Genomic DNA, 20,807 nt, shown 5'->3' on the forward strand with positions numbered 1-20,807 from the left:
AAAAAAAGAGCAGGGATGAGCCCGATGCGAGCCAGAGGTGCCCTGTGGCCCCAAAAATCCCGGCTTCCCCCCTGTTCTGCCCCTTTTTGCCAAGACCCGCGGGGCAGAGCAGAGCTGCGGGACCCGGGTCCTGACCGGGGAAATTTAATCCTGCTTGGGGAGCGGTGGAGGCAGGGAAAAGGGAAAGATCCCAGCGGAAGGACCACAGAAACGCGGCGTTCAAGTTTGCCGTCCAACGCTTCGCCGAAAGAAGACTTCAAATTGGATTAATTCCCCGCCTCTCCCCGAAAAAAAAAAAAAAATAAAAATAAAAAGGTAGCATTTTAAATAATCATAACGGGGCCAAAATCGCCCTCTCCCGGGGAGGGCTCGGACGGGCAGGGCGGCCGGAAAGCAGGAGAGGGAGAGGCGGCGGAGTCCCCCAGCCGCGAAATCTTCCCGCATCCTCTCTCCGTTTTGCAGGGGGCTCCGCGTCTTCCCCAAGCAGGAACCTTCCCGGGACCGGGGTGTCGGGGGTAGGAGACGGGGGGAGAAGGGGCAGGGCTGGGTAATTAAATTCCAGTGCCCGGCTAATTGCTGTAATTTGACGCTAACTGTACGCGGCAGGCAGGCGCCCGGAGCGGCGGTGGGAAGCGCGTCCCGCGCAGCAGCCGCCGGTCCGGGCCCCGCCAACCCCGGCTGGAGCGGGAGGGAACCTTCGCCTTCCCTCTGCTGAGGGCTGAGACCAGCTTAGGACCCCCTCATAGGCGGGGGGAGTGGAGGGGCGAGGGGGCGAGGGGCAACGCCCCCTGGATTTTAAGAGGCCTCAAAGTGACCCACGGCTGGGACATGATGCCACATTCCTCTGTCTCTGAAATGCAGCGAGCTTGCTGTGCGATTGCGAAGTGGAAATTAATTGCATCCCTCCCCCAAATCCCGTAGCTGGGGTATTGCTTCCCTCCCTCCCCTCCCGTGCCCAGCCCCTGGAGATGGGACAGGGCCCGTGCTCCCCCTCTCTCTGGGCGTGGAGTCAGAGCTGTGCTGCACCCCGGCGCCTTCCCAGGGCACTTCGGCACTCGAATCCCCGAGGGGGGGGAAAAAAAAAAGAAAAAAAACACGGGTGGGGACGAGGGCTGCGGACACTCAGAGGTCCCAGGGCCACAGGCTGTCGCAGGCCGCCTTCCCCCCGGGGGACCGCAGCATCCCGACCCCCCACGGGCCGCTGCCACCCATTCCTCCCCCTGACCCGGGTACGGTGGGCTGGGAAGACCGTCTGCCCTCGGGGGGCTTTTTATCTCCCCTTGGACTCCCCCAGCCACTGGCAGCGGCTCCGTTACCCTCTTGGGCTAGTTCAGCCCCCCCCCCCCCCCGCCCCGTGTTCTGTATTTTTATTATTAATTTATTATTATTATTGTTGTTATTATTATTATTATTGCTACGAGCACGCACTCGCTGGCAACTAGCCCCCAAGGAAACCTACCGCCCCCCCAGGGGAGATGAGGATGGGCGGGGGTCCCGAGTGTGTCCCCCCCCCATCCCCCGGGTCAGCCTCGGGGGAGCAGCGGGCAGCAGCCCAACGGCCGCATCGCGCCCGGGGCAGGGAAGAAGGGGAGATCCCCGTGGGTCCGGGCCGGTCTCCGTGGGAGTGGGGGAGCACGGAGGGAGCGCGCAGGCGCAGGCAGGGAGCACCCAGCTCTTTATGGCCAGGTGAGAGAGCCCGGCGCAGGTAAGGGGGAGGATTTTTCCCCACAGGCATCCCGAGCGGGCGGCTCCCCCTCGCAGTCCATGACCAGCGGGGATCCCGAGCCCGCAGCCAGGATGTCTGTCCTTGCCAAAATGGGGGACTGGCAGGTAAGGCGACCCTCCTGCCCTGAGGGGGGGATTTCTTGTTATTTTGATATGGGAGGAGGACCGGAGGGGGGGAAAGAGTGAGGGAGCGGGGACTAAACCCGGTTGGCAATTTTTGCGGCTCCCCAGTGCGGGGAGCTGCCCTCGGCCACCGGCGGGGTCCGGTTGCAACAGGTAGAGAGCGGTGGGCCGGGGTCGGAGGGGGCGTGTTGGTGGGCCGAGCGCTGCTTCTCCGCCGCCGTCGGGGCTGCCCCGGCCCGGAGCTGAGCTGGTCGGTTGCGTGAGACGGCGTGTGTGTGCCGCCCCCGAGTCCCATACCGTCCCTCTGGCCCGAGGCTCCCGCCGCGGAGCCCTGGGGCTGCCCACGGAGCGCGCCGGGCTGCCCACGCGGGGCAGCGCCCGCGCTGCGTGGGGCCCTGCCGCCCTTCGGTGAACGGGCCGCGGGGCCGGGGGAGGGGGGTTTGAAACGTCGCCGTGAGCTCCCACCCCGGGCCCGTCCCGTGGAAAAATAACGCGCCCGCCAGCGCCCGTGGGAAGGTTCTCTCGCGGGGACGAGCCGAAAGGAAAAGCGGCACCCACGAGAGAAAGCGGCCGGGCGGGGAAAATTAGGCCCGCCGGGGCCTCGCCCAGCGCCGCGAACGCAGGGGAACCCACCCGCCCCACGGGCGAACCGACGCGTGTGGAGCCACGGCGGGTCCCAAAGCGGCGGACGTTCGGGAATCCCCGCGGCCTCCCCGCTGCGGCCGGATTGCCGCCTTTTGCCGGCCAGTACAAGGGAGGACGAACCGTCCTGCTCAAGTACCCGGGCTTTTCTCACCCAAAACGCCTTTTTTTTTTTTTTTGCCTTTTTTTTTTTTTTTTTTTCCTCCAGGATGGTTCAGTTCAAGATGGGAGCCCAGCTCCTTTTTCTGCTCCCAACTTTTCAAATCTCACGACTAGGTCCGTAATTCTTTTTTTTTTTTTTTTTTAATTATTTTTAGAGTAGCAGTAAGTCATCTGAAAAAAAAAAAAACAGAAGACGACAAAGTAGTAAACACATTATTTATTTTTTTTTTACAGTTAAAACTGGCATTTTTTTTTATCAGGTCAGTGCGGAGAAGCCATCAAAAGAGGATTTAATTTTTTGGGTTTTTTTTCTCCACTGAATGGACCCTTATGTAATCACACTTACGGACTATCTGCCTTGAAATCTATTACCGACTTTTTCTTACACCCCGGCTCTCCTTGCTCCCGCTCCTCGGCCCTGCGGTTGCCCCCTTGCCCCCTCGGGTCGTGCGTGGCCGGAGGGGCCGGGCCGGTCGGACACTCTGCGGGGTACTCCCCCCTGCCCCGTGCGGGTTTTTTGGGGAAAGCACCCCCACACATACCTCTTGCCTTCCTTATCCCCGCACCCCTAGCCGGCACGGAATTGAGGGAGAGGAGGGAGAAGGGCCAGGCCTTTGGTCCACGGGTGCGTGGCTATCGCGGGTGGGAGGCTCTCCCGGCCGGGCCGACGGCGTTGAGGGGCGATGGGCCCCTTCGTTACCCGCCTCCCCTCCTTTTTTTCTCATCCCCCCCACCCCCCCCCCCGGGCATTAACTAGGCTTAATCTGCCAGCTCCATTTGAACCTCAGTGGGAGTAAAACCAACAATTTACTCTCCTGCCACTTCAGACAAAAGCGCTGGTGAAAAAGAGCATCGGGGGGAGGGGGGGTGAGAAAAAAAAAATGTTTTGGGGATGGGAGTGGTGGGTGTGAAGGAGCAGGCCCGGAGGCTTTGCCGCCTTTCCTGGCGGGGACGCGTGTGCCGGCCCCCCCGAGGGCCCCACTGCGGCTTCCCCGTGGAGTGGGGGGCGTCGTTTGCTCCCAGAGGCACTGAATTTCCCCTCCACGCCGCCGGGGGGTGGCCCCAGGAAGGTCCCCCAGGCCGATGGGGCAGGTTTAGCAATTGGGAGAGAGAAGTTTCGGGGAGCGCCAGGGCAGCCAGGTGCTGGCCTCCCTCCCCACGCACACTTCCTAGCCCCGCGTGGGGATGCTCGGGCTCGGGGGATGCGTGGGGAGGCCAGGCTCGACACGCCGGCCCCACAGAGTGGAGGATGCTTCGCCGTTAGGAGCGGAGAGGGTTCAGCGACAGGAAAATTAAAAAAAAAAAAAAAAAAAGGAAGAAAATGGGGGGAAAATGAAGCTTTCTGTGGACAGAGCAAGGCTGGGCACCCGGGGAAATAAAAGAGGAGAAGGGTGGAAAAGCAGCCCCCCGGGGGGGCCGGCCGAGCTCTGGCTTAAGCGGGATATTGTTAAGCAAACGAAGCGCTCCACCTAAGAAAGTACCAAAGTTTTATGACGGTCATTGTTTCGTTCTTTTTGCTCAACTGCTTGCAAAAGACTTTTTGGCTCCCGCCGCACTCGCATTACCGCTCGCCCACTTCTATCTGGGAGGTTTGTGTTGGGTTGGTTTGGGGTTTGGGTTGGTTTGGGGTTGTGTTTTTTGTTTGTTTGGTTGGTTTGGGTTTTTTTGGGGTTTTTTTTGGTTTTTTTTTTTGGAAGACCAATAGCCAACAGAGCCGAGAGGAACAAAATAGTTTGCAAAAGAGACCAGTTTTTCAAAATATTCACCGAAAAGATCGAATCAAATCCAGAGGGCAACAGAAGTCTCCGCAGACAATAACCTCGAAAGAGCACGAGTCTCGTTTCTCCTCGCTTTGGTGTCTTTAAAGCTAATAAGGAGGTGAAAAAAAAAAATCAAAACGGGAAGTGGAGGGGAAAAGGGGGTGGCTTCATGGCTAGCCCTAAATTCTCTGCAGATGAAGGGACGGTCGCCTCTGATTTCGCTGACCACTTTTCTCCCCGTAGGCAGCCAGGGCCCGCTGCACGCCCCCCCCCCCCGCCCTCGCCGGCGCTCGACAGTTTGGAGAAAGCCCTTTTTATATATACATATATATATAAATTTGCTCGTGGGTCCTTTCTACCTGCGTCCATGGCTGCAGGTTGTTGTGCTGGCGAGCAATTGGGCTGTTGTTGATATGCTAATGAGGCGATTAGGCGGTGGGTAAAGGGCTGGAAAAGGGAAAAGTTTCCACCATTAGAGGGAGATCTCCGAGCGCGGACGGGAGCGCCGCGGAGCCTCCGCCACCGCCGGGGACGGCAGGCAGAACCAAACCCCCTCTCTCTCACTCCAATCCATGAAAATGCTTTGGAAACTGACGGATAATATCAAGTATGAGGAATGCGAGGTAAGCGCTTTCACCTTCGGATGGGGCAGAGCCCCCCCTTCCCCGCCCCTGGCCCTGCAGCTGCGAGCGGGAACCCGCAGCATCCCCACGTCTCCCGATTTCGTTTAGGAAAAAAAACTTCTGCCAGGCTTCCTGGCGGTCCTGCAGCTTGAAGAGGGGTTGGGGTCCTTCCCCAGGAACTTCGGGGGGCTTGTGGAAACCCGGCTTGGTCGGCAGTGGGTGAGAAAAGGCAAACGGGATCCGGCAGCGGGCTGGTCCATAGGTAGATCCTCCGCAGACCAGGCTCTGTAGGATGCTGCAGTCATCCATATGGATGGATGGACGGACGGACGGATGGATGGATGAAAGGGCAAAGAGACAAAGGGAAGAGAATTATTCTTCCACGCCAGGTACCAGAGGTGTCTCAGTAAATTGTTGGCTCAGGATCGACGCCGAAATTCAGCCTTCTTGATGCGGCTGCGGCTTGATGACACCGAGCTGCACAAATTCGCAGGGGTCAGCCGCCGAACCGAAATCACGGCTTTGGGAGTGGTGTGCCTCCGGCCTCCTAAATTTCAGGGCCGCGCTTCCACGCCTTTGAGCAATAATATTTTAACCGCTTGGGGAAAAAAACAAAACAAAACAAAACAAAAAAAAACACATGCTTAATTTGGTTTTGAAGCCGTTCAGCAGATTGTGTGCGCGCATCTCCCTGTGTTGTCTGTGCCTGCATCCATCCACATTTTTAGAAAGAAGCGAGTGTCCTTTAATCTGACAGAAAAAAAACAACGGAGAAGAGGAGGAAAAAGAAGACCGATGCGCAGGACCCGTGCCCGGTCTCAACCAACGAATGCTATTGTCACCCGTTCAGCAAAAGTTGCCTGTGCAGTCAGTGCGTTTGAACCCCGCAATAAAGGACTCCACGTTGCAAATGAACGCAGTTATTTGGCCGTGACCCACGCGGGAAGGTTCCCCCCCACACTCAGCCTCGGCGGAGCCTGTCTAGGGCGAAGCGGGGCGGGGGCACTCTCCCATCCGACCCCGCCGCTGCTTTGGGCGATGCTGTAGGCTTAGGAAAGGGACCGAGGACTGTCCAGACTCAGCGGCGACTGAATTATTTGGTGATTTTAGTTCTGGGTCGAGGAGTTTGGGATAAATGCTGTCCCCCGTGCGGGAGCTGAGCTGTTAGATCCCCTCGCTGACGGATGCTTGGTTTCTAGGAACGAGGTGTCAGGGGGTGTTGTGGTTTGTTGTGTGGGTTTTTGTTAGGTTTTTTTTTTTTTAAGCCGAAAAAAAAAATGTATATATTCCTCTTCTGGACTTTAGGAGGAAAGCGTGTCTCTCCCCCTCGATGGGTGCTGGAGCGCGCACACGTGCGAGCGTGTGGATTTCCTCGCCGGCGGCTTTTGTTGCCTTGTGCTAACGGGACTTGGCACCCAGGTGCTACCAAACCCGGAGGGGGGCAGCTGCCGCCCCCGCCGGAGCCCCTACCGGTTTTTATGGGTGCGTGGGCGCTTGGCTGCCCGTCTTTTTCCTCGGGAGCGGATGCCGGGTGACTTTGTGCGGACGATGGAGAAGAGGGTGGCTTTGCCTTGGCGGGGATGGGACCTGCCTTTCAAAGGAGGAAAAAAAAAAAAAAAAAAAGAATTATAAGAAAAGCGGACCAGAAGCCCGGGCTGCCGCGGGGGGGACCGGAGGAGGCGGGCGGGCGGAGCGCGAGGCCGGGCGGCGGGGAGAGGAGCGGTGCGGTGCCCGTTGGAGGGAGTTGTTCGGGAGTTGCACAGCCAGTCCGACGGGTTGCGCCGGAGCCCCGGCTTGTCTGGGCCGGGAGAAGCTCTCGCCTTGCCTCTTTTTCCCGGCTCCCTTGCCTCCTCCTCCCCCCATCCCGCCCTCCTTCCCTCCCCTCCTGCCTTCCCCCTACCCAATCTTTTCCTGGATTTTCCGAGAGGGGGGCTGCGGGGAGCCCTGTGGATGCTTTTTGGGGCTCCCCCCTCCGCGGGCACCCGCCGGCCTTGGCGCTGGGTTCGAACCGGAGGAGGAGGTGGAGGAGTGCTGACACCCAGAAGGGGAGACACCCAAAAAAAAAAAAAAAAAAAAAGCCATCTCAAACTTTCCCAGCCGGTTTCCGGGACGCGGGGCACGGAGGAGAGCCGGCCGGGCGGCGGGGGGCAGCGGTGCGGGGGAGCCCCTCGGCCGGGCGCCGTCGAGGCATGGACGGGGCGGCGGCGGCGGGGGGCGGCCCCGCGGAGCCCACCCTGCGCAAAGGCGGCGGCAGCAGCAACGGCGCGGCCGAGGGCGGCAAGAGCCAAGCCGGGAGCCAGCAGCCGCTCCTCTCCCTGGGCTTTGAGGCCGGCTACGCGCAGCAGCCGCGGCCCGAGGTGCGCCCTCCGAGGACCGCGGGGCTGGGGGCAGGGGAGGGCGGGGGTGGGCGGCGAGGGAGGGAGGGGAGGGGAAGGGAAGCAGAGGAAGGGGGGGTCCCGCGCCCCCTCCTCTCTCTCCTTCTGCCCGTCTCTCCCCCCTCCCGGCTCCCACCCTCTCCCCGGATCTCTTTCTCTTTCACTTTTGCATGCCCTGCAACCTTTTAAAATGTTGCCCCTTTCCTGTGATTCGTCAGACGCAGCAGCATGTCCCCCCTCTCCCTCTCCCTCTCTCTCTCTCCCTTTTTGTCTCTCTCTCCCTCTCCCCCATCTCTGATTAGATACACTGATTCTTCATTCAATGGACGTCATTTAGAACAGGCTCTGCCTTGAGTTGCCTTCTCGCTTCACGCTCGATTTCCAGCCATTCTTCCCTTATTAAGTATTCGTGTAATATTAATAGTCATGAATATCTGCTATTAGGAGTCTCCAGGAAGGCAGCAGATCTGTTATTAGGAGCTCAAGTGAAGCAGCAGCTAAGTCAAAGGAGAAAAGAAAGAAAGAGACAGAGGGGAGAGAAAAAAAAAAGGATTAAGAAACAAACACACACACGCTAATAACCAAAAAAAAAAAAAAAAAAAAAAAGAAAGGAAAGAAAACAAAAAGCGGGAAAAGAAGGGAAAAAAAAATCAACCAACTTTGACTCCTCACACGGCGCCAGGATAGAGAGCTCGCCTCGGCAAGACCCGATGAAGGGCAGCAGAGACCGGTGCAAGTTCTGATGGATTATCGTGGCGCGCCCGCGGAGCAGGAGCAGCCCCGGCGCCCCGGTCCCGCCGCCCGCGCCTAGGGCCGGCATCCGGCCGCGCTCCCTCCGCGCCCGCGCCGCGCCCGCACCCGCGGGGCTCCGCCGGGGGCTGCGCGCTCCGCCCGTCCCTTTTCCTCTGCCTTTTTTTGGTGGTTTTGGGGTGTTTTTTGGTTTTGATTTTTTTTTTTTTAATTTCTTACCCTGACTTGTAACCCCCAACTCTTCGCAGATGTTAGTACACAGTTTTTCGGCTATGGTGAGTGGCTTCACGTTTCTCTCGGAGGGGGTTTGGCGTGTGCTGGGTGTTGCTATTGTTGTCGGCGGTGGCGGTCGGGGTTTCGCTCCCAGCTTTCCGGAGAGGGCTTTTTCTTTCCTTCGTTTCTAGAAATTCAGTGGCTTAACCTTTTTTTTCCCCCCTTCTCTCTCTCTTTTTCTTTCTTTCTTTCTTTTTTTTTAATTTGCTTTTCTTTTTTTTCCCCCTCTGCTTCAAGCGAACGGCAAATGCTTTGCTCAGACCCTAGCGCTTCGATTTCTTCACCTTGCCACCTGCAAACGGGATATTTTCGGCTTTCTCGTTTCCCTTTTTTCGGGATGACGGTTCTTTTCCCTTGAATCTTCTTCCTCCTCCATGGAGGCCATGCCTTTTACCCGTGGGCTCCTCCACCCGGGCCCGTTTGGGTGCCGGCGGGGTTCGGGGCGTTGCTCCCCCCCGGCTGCCCGGCGCATTCCTCCGCTTCCCCGGAGCCCCGGGCACCACCGCTGCCGCCACCCTGCCCCCCCCGCCCCCCAACCCCCACCCCCGGCTCCCAAATCGCCCGCTGGCGAGTTCGGCTTTCCCCGTGGGTGGGGGAAGGTGCCAGTTTGTCCCCGAAACATTTGTAAAACTCGCAGCGGAGGGGACGACTGGTTTGTTTCGAGCCTATTTCGGCGTCTTCTGGTAACAAAATGGCAGTGGGCTTGGATTTTCCAGGGTTTTCTTGGGATGCGTTACCGGTAATCTCAGCGTTTGTCTCGTTTCTGTCCGGGGCCAGCGGGAAGATTTTGGGGGTGGTGGTAAAATTATTATTTTAGTAACGCCCGCGCGTGAATCGTTCTGGTTTATTTGCGTGAAATACCTGCTCCCGAAATGCCGGGGCGCGATCCGTTGGGAATCCACGCCGTATCGCCGCAATGTTTTATTAATTATTGTAAGCAGTCCTGTTGTAATTATTGCTGTTATCGTTATTGCCGTTTTTATTATTATTATTATTATTATTATTATTATTATTATTATTATTATTATTATTATTATTATTATTTAAAAAGCGAGACTGCCTCTTAATTGCGTGCGAAGGGAAAACGGAGGCAGAGAAATGCCCAGACCTGCTCTGGACGAATTGCCCATCTTTGCCTGATGGGTGAAATTGGCAAGGCGGTTTTGAGGGGAAATAGTTTGATTTTATCTTTGTTTTTCTTTTCTCCCACCCCCACCCTCTTTCCCCCTCCCCCTCCTCCATCCCCCCCCCCCCCACCCCTTACGCCTCCTCCACCCCCCAGGATCGCCACGACAGTACCAGCAACGGGACAGCCCGGCTACCCCAGTTGGGGACCGTGGGTCAGTCTCCCTACACCAGCGCCCCGCCGCTCTCCCACACCCCCAACGCCGACTTCCAGCCCCCCTACTTCCCCCCACCTTACCAGCCGATCTACCCCCAGTCTCAGGACCCCTACTCCCACGTGAACGACCCCTACAGCCTCAACCCCCTCCATGCCCAGCCGCAACCCCAACACCCAGGATGGCCGGGACAGAGGCAGAGCCAGGAGACGGGTTTGCTCCACACGCACCGGGGTTTGCCCCACCAGCTTTCGGGGCTCGACCCACGCAGGGACTACCGGCGACACGACGACCTGCTGCACGCCCCGCACGGGCTGGGCTCGGGGCTGGCCGACCTACCCCTCCACTCCATCCCACACGCCATCGAGGACGTGCCGGTAAGGAAAAAAAATGGGTCCCCTCGCCCCCCCACCCCCCTCCCCAATGAGCCAAACTTAGGGACAAACCCCACCCCCCCCCCAAAAAAAAAAAAAAAAGGGACAGGAAGGAAGAAGAGGACACCCCCTTCCCCCCATCCCCCCAGGGAAAGGAGAAGCCCCCACCTAGAACAATAGGTTCTCGCCCCTGCGCGCCGGCCCCCCTTGTGAACGCACTGGCTTAAAATATAAATAAATCAAATTACTGTCATCGTTAACAATATCTTTCCTTCTCAATGACAATAAGCTGTTACGATTGGAAGAATATATAATATCACCACAGGGCCGTGCATTTGGGGATTTCTCGCTGCCTTGGGAAAAACGGCGAGTCTGAAACGCGAGATCTCATTAAATGTCCTCCCGGGCAAACGTAAAGAGGGAAAGAAAAATAATAAAAAAAAAGAATTTAAAAAGTGGGTGAAAGTGGCCTAAGAAGGAAAAATCGGTTTCCCGTGATTACAGAATTGGCATGTATGGATAACGACATCCAAAGTTGTAAGAGGATACGGGCAGATCCTCTTCTCTAAAGGAATTAATTGACAAATCAGGGAAGAGGTGTATTAAAACGCTTCCTTATTCTTTTAGCAGCGGTGCAAAGGGATGACCTCATAAATCATTAGCTATAGGTTATCAAATTTGAGCCAGACCTGCTACACCCTATATTAAATTAAATGTTGGGAGCCTATTGGAGGATGCATAATTTGGGGGGACCTAATTCTGTTATATGTTGATATGTTGATATGTTATATGTTGATAAATACAGATTATATATATAAAAAAAAAAAGACTTCCAGTTAAGCATGACATTAGCACACGGGCTATTTACAAAGCAAGCCAGGGCTATTGTTTCGTTAGCCAAGTGGCCTTACACAGTGTGATAGGTCGTGATCAAAGCTCATCTTTCTGGGTTTCTCCCCGAAAATGGAATTTGAACATGCCAATAAATCTATTAAAGCCCACAGAGCTCGTGCTGAGGGGCTGAAGATGCTCGACTCACAGGGGGAAAGAGGAGGAGGGAACTGTGGTATCTGGATGTGATTTTTGCTGAAATGCCATCCCAAATTACAGGATCAAATATTACAACAATATATTCGCTGACAGTTTAATGAGTACAGTTTCGTGTTCCAAGGATAATGTTCAGATGAACTTACCTATTTCGGGGGGTCATTTTGAAATCTTTTGTAAATTATACTTGGGGAAAATAGTGAATTTATTACAGCCCTCATCTGGCTAAATTAGCCACAGAAAATTGCCAGTTATGTTTTAGCAGTTTTGCAATAAATGCATACGTTTCCCAAAGTGGAGGATTTAGTAAGCCATTTGGATCCGTTAAAAGCAGGTCGATTCTTTAAACTTGATATAAAATAACATGGAGGCAATAGCAAGAATTGTCTAATTTGTTGACTGTCAGCCCCTGATTGCTGGATGAGGAGGAACATGACCTAAAACATTCTCTCGAATTCTCCCTCTCCTCAGTGGTGCTCTGTGGCAGTGGGCTGATTCGGGAAGCCTCCTCTGCAGATATTTTAAGTACAAATCATTGGATTTGCCTTTCAGGGATCTATGAATTAATAGCATTGCTATAGTTTGTGAAAACCGAATGCCATCTGGTTTAAATCCTCAAACCAGCCCAGCCAGTTTTTTTTTCCCCCTTCTCTGTAAAACTGAATCTGCAGGCTGCACACAGGAAAGTAAAAATAAGAGGATGTATCTTTTAGGAGTATTTTATCTAGTTATGCAAAAAAAAAAATCCTTTACAGAAATCTGGGTCGGGAAAGGGTAATTTCTGAATTTTTCCGTTGCTGCAACAGTTAATCTTTAATAAAAACGACCACTAAATATTTAAGAAAATAAAGTAGACGGTGAAAATTATTTAATCATAAATATCTCTGTGGGATTTTAAACTTAACAGTCCTCTCTGTATGGAATATGCGTAGAAATAACACAAATAAAAGTATTATGCCACACTACATTTACTTTATGGGTTTAGGGTGCATGCATAAAGGGATCATATTTCCCCATATAGTTAAAACACAAGAACTGCAGCAGTAGTCATTTCTGAACATTTCTCAATTTAATTATACTTAAATCCAGAAGCACTTTAGGCAAGTTACAAATGAGAGCATTGAGTATAATAAAACCTGTAATAAAGCAACTTAGTACCATCCACCCGGAATCATTGAGATCAGGCACAATTAACAGGAGCATAAATCCAAGACAGAATGGAAAATGTTAGAATCAGTATTATTGTTGGACAAAGACTAGAGAAGGAAGTAATAGTTTTTTAAATGGTAATGCCTGGGTTTTGTAACGATTGCGAAATCTTCTATCTCAGCAGCACTGGTGTTAATTTGTAAACACAGCCAGACATTATATTGCCTGTCAGTTTTTGGAATTAGAAAACACGGTTTCATTTGACTTTCCAATCACGTCGGGGCTCTGCCGCGCCAACCCCAGCTGTGGCCGCAGCCGCGGAACCTGCGAGGGGACAACGGGGTGGGGTGCATGGGGATGCGTGGGCCCCCCTCCACCCCGTCCCCCCGAGGGACACCACACCGGTCCCCTCTCCTTTGTGCTTTTCCCTCCCGCAGGGCCGGGGCTGCCTCCCGGGGGGGAGGGAAGAGAATGGGGACCCCGCAGAAGCTTTGGGGCATTTGGGTGTCAGGCTCAGCCGGGCAAACCTCGGGAGTGTGGGGGTGATTTTTTTTTTTTTTTGTTCTTTTTTTTAAGAGCGGGGAGAGACGCAGGATTGCTCCCGATAAAGGAAATCTCCCCTCTCAAATCCCGTACCGTCCCCTTGCCGTCAGATCTGTTGTTTCCCTCCCTGCACCGTGCCCCGGGGTGGGGGGGACACGACACACAACTTCTCCCGCACCCTATCCCACCCTGCCTTTTGTGGTGGTCGCACGTTTACACCCCTGCCTGTTCCTTTTGTTGCAGCACGTAGAAGACCCCGGCATCAACATCCCAGATCAAACTGTAATTAAGAAAGGTAAGCCGTTTCCTCGCGCGTACCGAACGTGTCGTCACAGGCCAGGGACTGCTCGCAGGGAGGGCTTACTCGGCCTCCCCCCTACCCTCCCCAGTCCCCCAGCTCCTTCCTCCGGCACCTACTGCCGGCAAAAAGGTTGGAGACAGAGAAAAGAAAACGGGCGACACGGGTTGAAATCCGCCCTCTGAAGTGGCCGCGTTTGCCGGGTATTTTAATTACTGTTGTCGTTAAGGAAGAAAAAAATGTTAGCAGATGAGCTGGAAAATCCGAGACGGTATTTTAGCGCATTGGCGAACAATTCAGTTTTGCATTTTGCTCCATGCGTTGGGCCGAGCGGCGGGGCTTAATCGTTGTCGGTAAATCGGGCTGTGAAAGAGAAAGCGCTGTTCCTCCTTTTTCGGGTTTCCTTACTTAAATCACGGCGGCGACGAGGTGGGCTGTGGGAGGATGAGGGGTGAGCTCCTGGAAACTGGTGTCTGTCTGTCAGACAGAGGTTTGGTTTTCGTTGGCTTTGTGTGCTTGCTTCACTTGGAATTGAATTGTTTGGAAGCTTGTCCCCCAACTGAGCAAAATATTTAACGGCGTGTTTTCACTCGGTTTTCCTTTTCCTGTCTTTCTTCGGAGGGTTGGGAAAGGTGGCAGAGGGCTGTTTGGAAAGGAGGCTCGTGGAGGAAAGCTGATCGGTTTGCGTTCGGACCCCGTGTAGAGAGCTGCTGGTGGAGCAAAACTCGCGGGGCTGGATGCATACCTCCTGCCAGCTCCCAGGGGTGCTGCCTGGAATTGGGGTACCTCGGCTGCCACCGGAGCAAGGTGCTGGCTCCCCTCTCCAACCCTACATTGCTGTGCAGCCAGCGAGCCCAAAGTTTCATTTTTCTCGCCCCCCCCGCCCCCGTCTGTGAAGCCTTTGTCACGTCAAATTAGATGTGCAAGGGATAAATCTTAAGAGATGCTCTTTCCAAGCCGACATGATAATTGGCTCTTTTATTAGTAATCTCAAGAGTTCGTTTAACTCCCGTTGTATCTATTAGCCTTCCCAGAGCTATTAATGTCACAAGTGATCTATCCAAAACGGAGAGCGAGCCCCCCGCTCGCCTGGACGGTGCCGGCCGAGAGCAGCGGGGGGTAGGGCGGAGGAGAAAAGGGGACGGCGACCGGTCGTACCGGACCCGGCCAGGGCCCGAGCTCGGCGGGCACCGAACGGCGGCCCCGCTCGGTCCTTCCCCGCCGGCAGATGGGGCCGGCTCGGCCCGGGGAGGGCGCAGGCGTTATTTTAGGGAGGAACGGGGGCTGGGTGCCGGCTCCCCGCTGCGTGGACGGGTGTTTTTTCCACGCCGTCGAGGCCCGGCCCGGCTCCCCCCGCGCTGGTCGTGTCGCTCCCCCGGGCGCGGGGCCGGGACCGGCCGCGGCGGGGGGTCCCCCCCTCCACTTCCCTGTCTCCCCCGCCCGCTCCTCACCCTCCTCCTCCTCCTCCTCCCTCCCTGCAGGCCCCGTGTCCCTCTCCAAGTCTAACAACAACGCCGTCTCCTCCATCCCCATCAACAAGGACACGCTCTTCGGCGGGGTGGTGAACCCCAACGAGGTCTTCTGCTCGGTGCCGGGCCGCCTCTCCCTCCTCAGCTCCACCTCCAAGTACAAGGTCACGGTGGCGGAAGTGCAGCGACGCCTCTCGCCGCCCGAGTGCCTCAACGCCTCCCTGCTGGGCGGGGTGCTCCGGAGGTGAGGGGCGGGGGGGAGAAGACAGGGAGGCGGGATGGCGGCAGCGGCGGAGAACGCCCGCTGCCGCCGTGCCGGGCCGGGAGGGAAGGAGGAGGAGGAAGAGGAAGGCGGGGGGCGGGGGGGGGGGGAGCCCACGCGAGGCAGCGGCGGCAGGGGGGGCGGACACGCGCGGCACCCGCCGCTAGGGGGCGGGGCGCGCGCGGCCGCCGGAGCAGCGCTGCCAGGCGGCGCTGGGAGGCGGGGGGAGGGGGCCGTAGCCATGGCAACGCTCAGCCTTGTGTGGCCCCACGCGTGTCCGTGTGTGTCTCGTCCCGGCACCCCTCCATGTCACGCTGTCCCGTCATGGCGATTAACTTCCCCTTCCCCCACCCCCCCAGGAGCAGAGAGGTCACTCGTGGGCACCCACCCGCCCACCCTGGGCCTGGGCACGGGCACCTGGCAGGGAATAACGCCCAGGATTAATTAAGCCAGCTCCCACTTCCATGGGCTCGGCCGAAAAGCCACGGAGGGACTGGTGTGAGGGCAGCCATGATCCGTGGTGGTAAAGGGGGCTGCTGACCTTACAAATCGGCCTCCACCAGAGCACCTGGGGGTCTGTGGGGAGAAGCACCCCCCGACCCCCGGGCCCGTGGCCTGGGTGGCTCAGGAGGCTGCCTAAGGGGTCCAGCTCGCGCCATGAGGTGCCCAGAGCTCCCCACTGGCCTGGGGGTTGATCCGGGCCTTAGCAGGCCTGGGCGTAGAGCCACCCATAGCCTCATCCCCGCATTTGAGACTCGGCTCTTCAACAACTCCCCCCTTCAGCCCCTACAACCATGTGTGTGTCCCCCCAAACCCCTTTACTCCCATCCGCGGGAAGGCGATGTTTCAGGGGATCCGTGAGCAGGTGTTGTTCCCCACCCCACCAGCCCCGTTTCTCAGTGCCTTCTTGTGTGGAGCAGGGCGAAGTCTAAAAACGGAGGGAGATCCCTGAGGGAGAAACTGGACAAAATAGGATTAAACCTGCCGGCCGGGAGGCGTAAAGCTGCTAACGTTACCTTGCTCACGTCGCTGGTGGAGGGTAAGTGACTCAAAAGAGCCGGGAGGGCTCGTTCGGAAAACATGCCTGTTGCTTTTGCCTAACGGGAGAAGGCTTGGTGTTGGGTTGGGTAGTTATTTTTTTTTTCCCCCGAATCAGTGCTGCTTGTTGGAAATTGGAAGTGCGTTATTTTCTGTGCCTTGAGGGGGGGGGGAACAAACCACAAAACAACAAACCCAAAACATTAATTGTGTGCCTGTGCTTTTTGTTTTAACCTGAACTGGACTTGTGAGTCCTGCAGACTCAGCATCGCATTCCACCATTTATTTGCTTTTAAGTCTCTTGAGCTACATGTTTTCAGGGCCCCATCTTGTTCCCTCCTTCAAGTGAGTAACCCCTCCCCAGGGCGAGCGAGTGGATCTCATGGGGAGCAGGACAGGAAGGTTCCCCGTGAATGGGGGCTGTGGGCTCAGAGACCCTCGAGCGCTGAGTTGGACATTATGGGGAGCTGAGCCTCTAATGTTTCACTGCCATCCTCCTGCCACAGGTGGACGACCAAGCAATTTTAAATGTCAGGATCTGCTGCTACTTTAAGTTTGTTCTCCCTCCCAGCCCGCAGCCACATAACAGTAAATCATTTAAGTTTTTTGACATCTGCATTTGAGAAATGCGTGACCATTGCTTCCTGAATTAATTTGGGAATCCTTGACCTCAGCCATGAATTAATGGTGTCCTGAAAGCCTCCGCCACCCCCCACTCCCTTTTGGTTCTCATTTTCAGAACACATGTTCCCTCGGCTGCATCGTTCTCCTCCACTTTGCTCTGGCCGGAAAAGGTGGAACTTACTTTTAACGCCTTGGGATGCCCTATGCTGTCAGAACCGGGAGGTGGGACGCTCAAGAGCGTGCAGTCGCTTACTTTTGAAGCAGTTGCTCTCTCAGACCGACTGGCACAAAGTAAGCCCAAGGCCAGCAAATAGAGCCGCCTCCCCCTTCTTTCCCCTCACTTACGGGTTCGACCACATTTTAGACCCGTTCAGTCCGCAAAGTGCTTTTAATCTCGGCCTGGGCCTGCTCAGGTTTAGCTTTAAAGTTTGGTTGTGGAGAAGGGAATTTGTTGCTTTGTCTTCGTCGTCGCTTCGCATTCTGTGAGAAATGTTTCATGTTCAAAGGGACGGGGGGGTTGGAAGAAGCGCTGCACAATGCCAGGCTTCGTTTCTTTAAACATCAGGATTAGTGGCCGCACTGTATTTATCCTGCGTGAAAATTACTGCGCCTTCATGTTTTTGAAGAGGCGCTGCAATTGCATGGACGTGCTGTAGTGAAAAAAAATCACGAGGGGAAAACTTTAAGAAGACTAGATTGGGTAGATGCTTAACATTACTTGTGATGTTAATGAATATGGAGAAGGTTTTATGGTAATCTGTTGTTCTGTTTGTCTTTCACACACCGTGGCTTTAAAAGAATGATTTAAAAAAAAAAAAAAAACCAAACCAGATAACTCCAGATAACTTAGCGATGGTGGCTAATTTTTTTTGGGGGGTGGTGATAGTATAAACATTGCTGGGGCTTTGAGTCCTGTAGCGATGAGGCAGTTTCTAGAGTACTGTTATTGTTTATGATCCGCTCCATTTTATGGAAACAAGCTCACTGGACTGAGGCTTTGAAGCTCTAATTGGCGCATGCGTTCTTCCGGAGCTAGAGCTAATGGCAGGAAGCCCTGCAGTAAAAACCAACTGGTTCAGGAAATTAAAACCAAAGATTTGAAAATCAACAAAACAGACAGACTCAGTGGAATGACCCTAAAATTCTCATGGTTAATCGTTTGGGGGTGAACATATAATTATATGCGATCAAGTTAAATTTTAAACACTTAGCTGTTTAATGCATTTTATTTAGAAGAGCTCTAGGAGTAATTATGATCAATATTAATCATTGATGCATTGCAAAAGAATATAGAGAGGTGGCTGAGGCAAACAAACATTTCCAGAGTGAATAGCTGTGAACAGAATGCACTCAGATGGCTGCATGTATAGGTACAGATGTGTAAATCTTAAGCGTGCACGTTCTAGGTGGATGGAGCCTGCCTGTCTAAAAGTATCTGTTAGTCAATGCAAACTTTAAAAAATTCTTATGCGAGATTTCGCTTGGAACGATTGGCATGAAAATACACATTTGCATTGCCCTCGACTGAAGCAAAGAAAACTCCTGCCAGATAAGATGCCATTAGCATTTCTTACCCTGCCTTTTTCAAAGGAAAAAAGTCCAAGCCTTTTAGAAGAGAAGCCCAGGCAGAATGTAGTGCCTTTTTTTTTTCTTTTTTTCCTGAACGGATTTGTGCCTCTGTGCGATGTATACTGATGAGCTGTGTGTTTCCCTCCCATCCCGTCCCCACCCGTGCCTCCCTTTTTCAGGAGAAGCAGTACATCTAGCTAGAGATTTCGGGTACGTTTGCGAGACAGAATTTCCTGCCAAAGCAGTAGCTGAATTTCTCAACCGACAACATTCCGATCCAAACGAGCAAGTCACAAGAAAAAACATGCTTCTAGCTACAAAGTAAGACATTTACCTTCCTGGCGTGTTGCTGAGGAGTGAGGGGAGGGCGATGAACCTGGGTTTGGGGCTTTTATTTGTGAGTGTTTGCCACGTAGGCGGTGGCTGGTGGTTTTGCAAATCGTAAGGGGGTGTATTTGCCCTCCTGCTATAGGAGAACTCCATAACCCAGCTTGGTTTCCATCAAGTCCATTTGTGCGGATTACCTTGAAAGTGAGTTGTGAAAATTGTGGGTGGATGTTTAGTTAAGGAAAAAGCAGTAATTCTTCTGAGCAAAATATTGTCTGGGCCTTTTCGCTTAGCTTATCAATTTAGGTAGAAGGGGAAGGCCTCCCATTGACAGTAAAATAAAACTGGCACATTAAACTGATTTCAGTTCATTAAAATCAGCAATGGTTCTTTCTGCCTAAGCAGCTCTGTTACTTAGTGAATGCAGGGATATTAAAAATATATTTTAAGTGACAATCTGTATGCAGTTAAAACGCTAGCAGAGTTTATCATCGGTGGGGCTGCCTAGAGTTCCAGGTGGTGCGTGAAAAGAAAATGATCAGTTTGATATGTTTGCTGAAAATTAAAAGGGTTGTTTAGTAGCCCTTAATTACCAATGGAGGTGTCACCAAAGGGCACAGTGCCAGAGGGTGCAGGCAGAAGATGGGAGCCACTTTATGGCTGGAAGACATTAACGCGGGTTTTAGAATACGAACTGTTTCAACACACCCCTGAGCTCTCTCTGGCTACAAGGTGTGTTATTTCCCCAAGCATTTCTGCAGCGAGTGGATGCTGTAACCTAACTTCTGCGCTGTGGCCTCGTATCCTCTCTTCCCACCTCCCTGGAAGGAAATTTCCAGACCCCAGTTAGCGTCACCCTTCCCTCTGTGGGAAGGTCCCATTGGATTTGGAGATACAGATGTACATATATAAATGTTTCAGAACACCCTAATTCTGAATTCCCCTCTCTGCCCTCGCCCTTTCTTCCTGACACACAGGCGTGTTTTCGCCTTGTGAAGGAAGAGGCCTGTGACTCTCTCCATTTCCAAAAAAAAAAAAAGGGATCTTCCAAGACCTGAATAAATCCCCAAACCTCCCTTTGGATATCGCACCCCATCTTTTTACCTTCTGTCTGCCTAGGGAACTTTTAAATCACATGTCCGCTCTGAAACTCAGCTGGACGGGGATGTGTGTTTGCTGGGAGGGTGTGGGTGGCTGTGCTTATGGGGATCTGCGGGGGTGGGCGTGAGGTGCGTGTTATCTGCGTGCCTGTTATTTGTCTGTGCCTTGGCCGGGGCGTGATGTGTGCACGTGCGAGGTGAAGTGTGAGAACTGGGGGGAAGGATGTGTAGAGGAGAGGGGGAGGCAAGGGAGCACGTGTGCACTCGGGGACAGCAGCCCCCTCGATCCCAGGGCCTTGTGTAATCTAGCAGGGAGCATGCACAGGCTCTGCTGCCGCCAGTGATGGTTCATTTCTCTCCCTCTCTCTTCCCCTTCCTCCCTGCATCCCTCCCTCCCTCCCTCTGTCTCTCTGCTCCATTTGTGCTACAGACAGATCTGTAAAGAGTTCACCGACCTGCTGGCTCAGGACCGATCTCCCCTGGGGAACTCGCGGCCCAACCCCATTTTGGAGCCGGGCATCCAGAGCTGCCTGACCCACTTCAACCTCATCTCGCACGGCTTTGGGAGCCCGGCGGTGTGCGCTGCCGTCACCGCCCTGCAGAACTATCTCACCGAGGCGCTCAAGGCCATGGACAAAATGTACCTCAGCAACAATCCCAACAGCCACACAGACAACAGCACCAAAAGCGGCGACAAAGAGGAGAAGCACCGAAAGTGAGGAGACCCCCCCCCCCAACATGCTCCTCTCCCTTCCCCCTCATAGTCCATCGATCCATTCATCTCCCTCCTCCCTCTTCCCTGCACCCAGCACCCCGGGCTACAGCAACAGAATGAGCATCCTTCTGCCAGTCCTGTTCTCTGACTCTGCTGGACTGCTCTGCCCTCTCCCTGCACCCCTTCCCAGCATCCACGCGTCCATTTGCTCCCCCGTAATTTCCCCCTCTCTCCCCGCTGCTACCACTGGCCTTTTGTCCCAGTTTGGAGCCTAAGAGAACAGAACAGGGGGACGGAGCCAGCAAAGGAAAAAAGTTCTGTCTTGAGTTTGTGAACTTTTTTTTTAATAAAACAAAAGGAGGAAAAAAAAAAAACCACAAAAACAAAACAAAAAAGAAAAGGACTTTTTTCTAAAAAATATATTAAAAAATTAAAAAAAAAAGAAATAAATAATGCTTAAAAATTCTATGAGCTTCACCGGACTGAATCACCACCTCCCCTTACATAAACTTCAGTTAA

At 54.1% G+C, this 20,807-nt stretch overlaps 1 protein-coding gene across 4 annotated transcripts; it reads left to right on the forward strand.

Moving 5' to 3' along the window:
- Positions 1–1,797: 1,797 nt before the first annotated feature.
- Positions 1,798–20,292, forward strand: TFAP2A (transcription factor AP-2 alpha). Of its 4 annotated transcripts, none has more exons than XM_086741870.1 (7): positions 1,798–1,830; positions 9,716–10,150; positions 13,130–13,181; positions 14,666–14,897; positions 15,836–15,954; positions 18,326–18,467; positions 20,004–20,292. In XM_086741870.1, exons 1-7 carry the CDS (start codon positions 1,798–1,800, stop codon positions 20,290–20,292), a joined length of 1,302 nt encoding a protein of 433 aa, XP_086597996.1. The 4 variants fall into 4 exon arrangements, with proteins under 4 accessions (XP_086597996.1, XP_086597995.1, XP_086597993.1 ...); XM_086741869.1 differs by lacking the exon at positions 1,798–1,830 and adding an exon at positions 4,985–5,035; XM_086741867.1 differs by lacking the exon at positions 1,798–1,830 and adding an exon at positions 7,210–7,392.
- The last annotated feature ends 515 nt before the right edge of the window (positions 20,293–20,807 follow it).

This window comes from Chlamydotis macqueenii, chromosome 2 (genome assembly GCF_036417535.1).
Source record: "Chlamydotis macqueenii isolate bChlMac1 chromosome 2, bChlMac1.mat, whole genome shotgun sequence".
NCBI classification, from domain to species: domain Eukaryota; kingdom Metazoa; phylum Chordata; class Aves; order Otidiformes; family Otididae; genus Chlamydotis; species Chlamydotis macqueenii.

What these genes read in the sequence shown, in the direction of transcription:
- TFAP2A (XM_086741867.1), top strand. Translation starts at nt 7,225, where the DNA reads ATGGACGGGGCGGCGGCGGCGGGGGGCGGCCCCGCGGAGCCCACCCTG. An exon ending in CGCAGCAGCCGCGGCCCGAG is followed by an intron (nt 7,393 to 9,715) that starts GTGCGCCCTCCG and finishes TCCACCCCCCAG; the next exon opens with GATCGCCACGACAGTACCAG. An exon ending in CTGGGCGGGGTGCTCCGGAG is followed by an intron (nt 14,898 to 15,835) that starts GTGAGGGGCGGG and finishes TGTGTGGAGCAG; the next exon opens with GGCGAAGTCTAAAAACGGAG.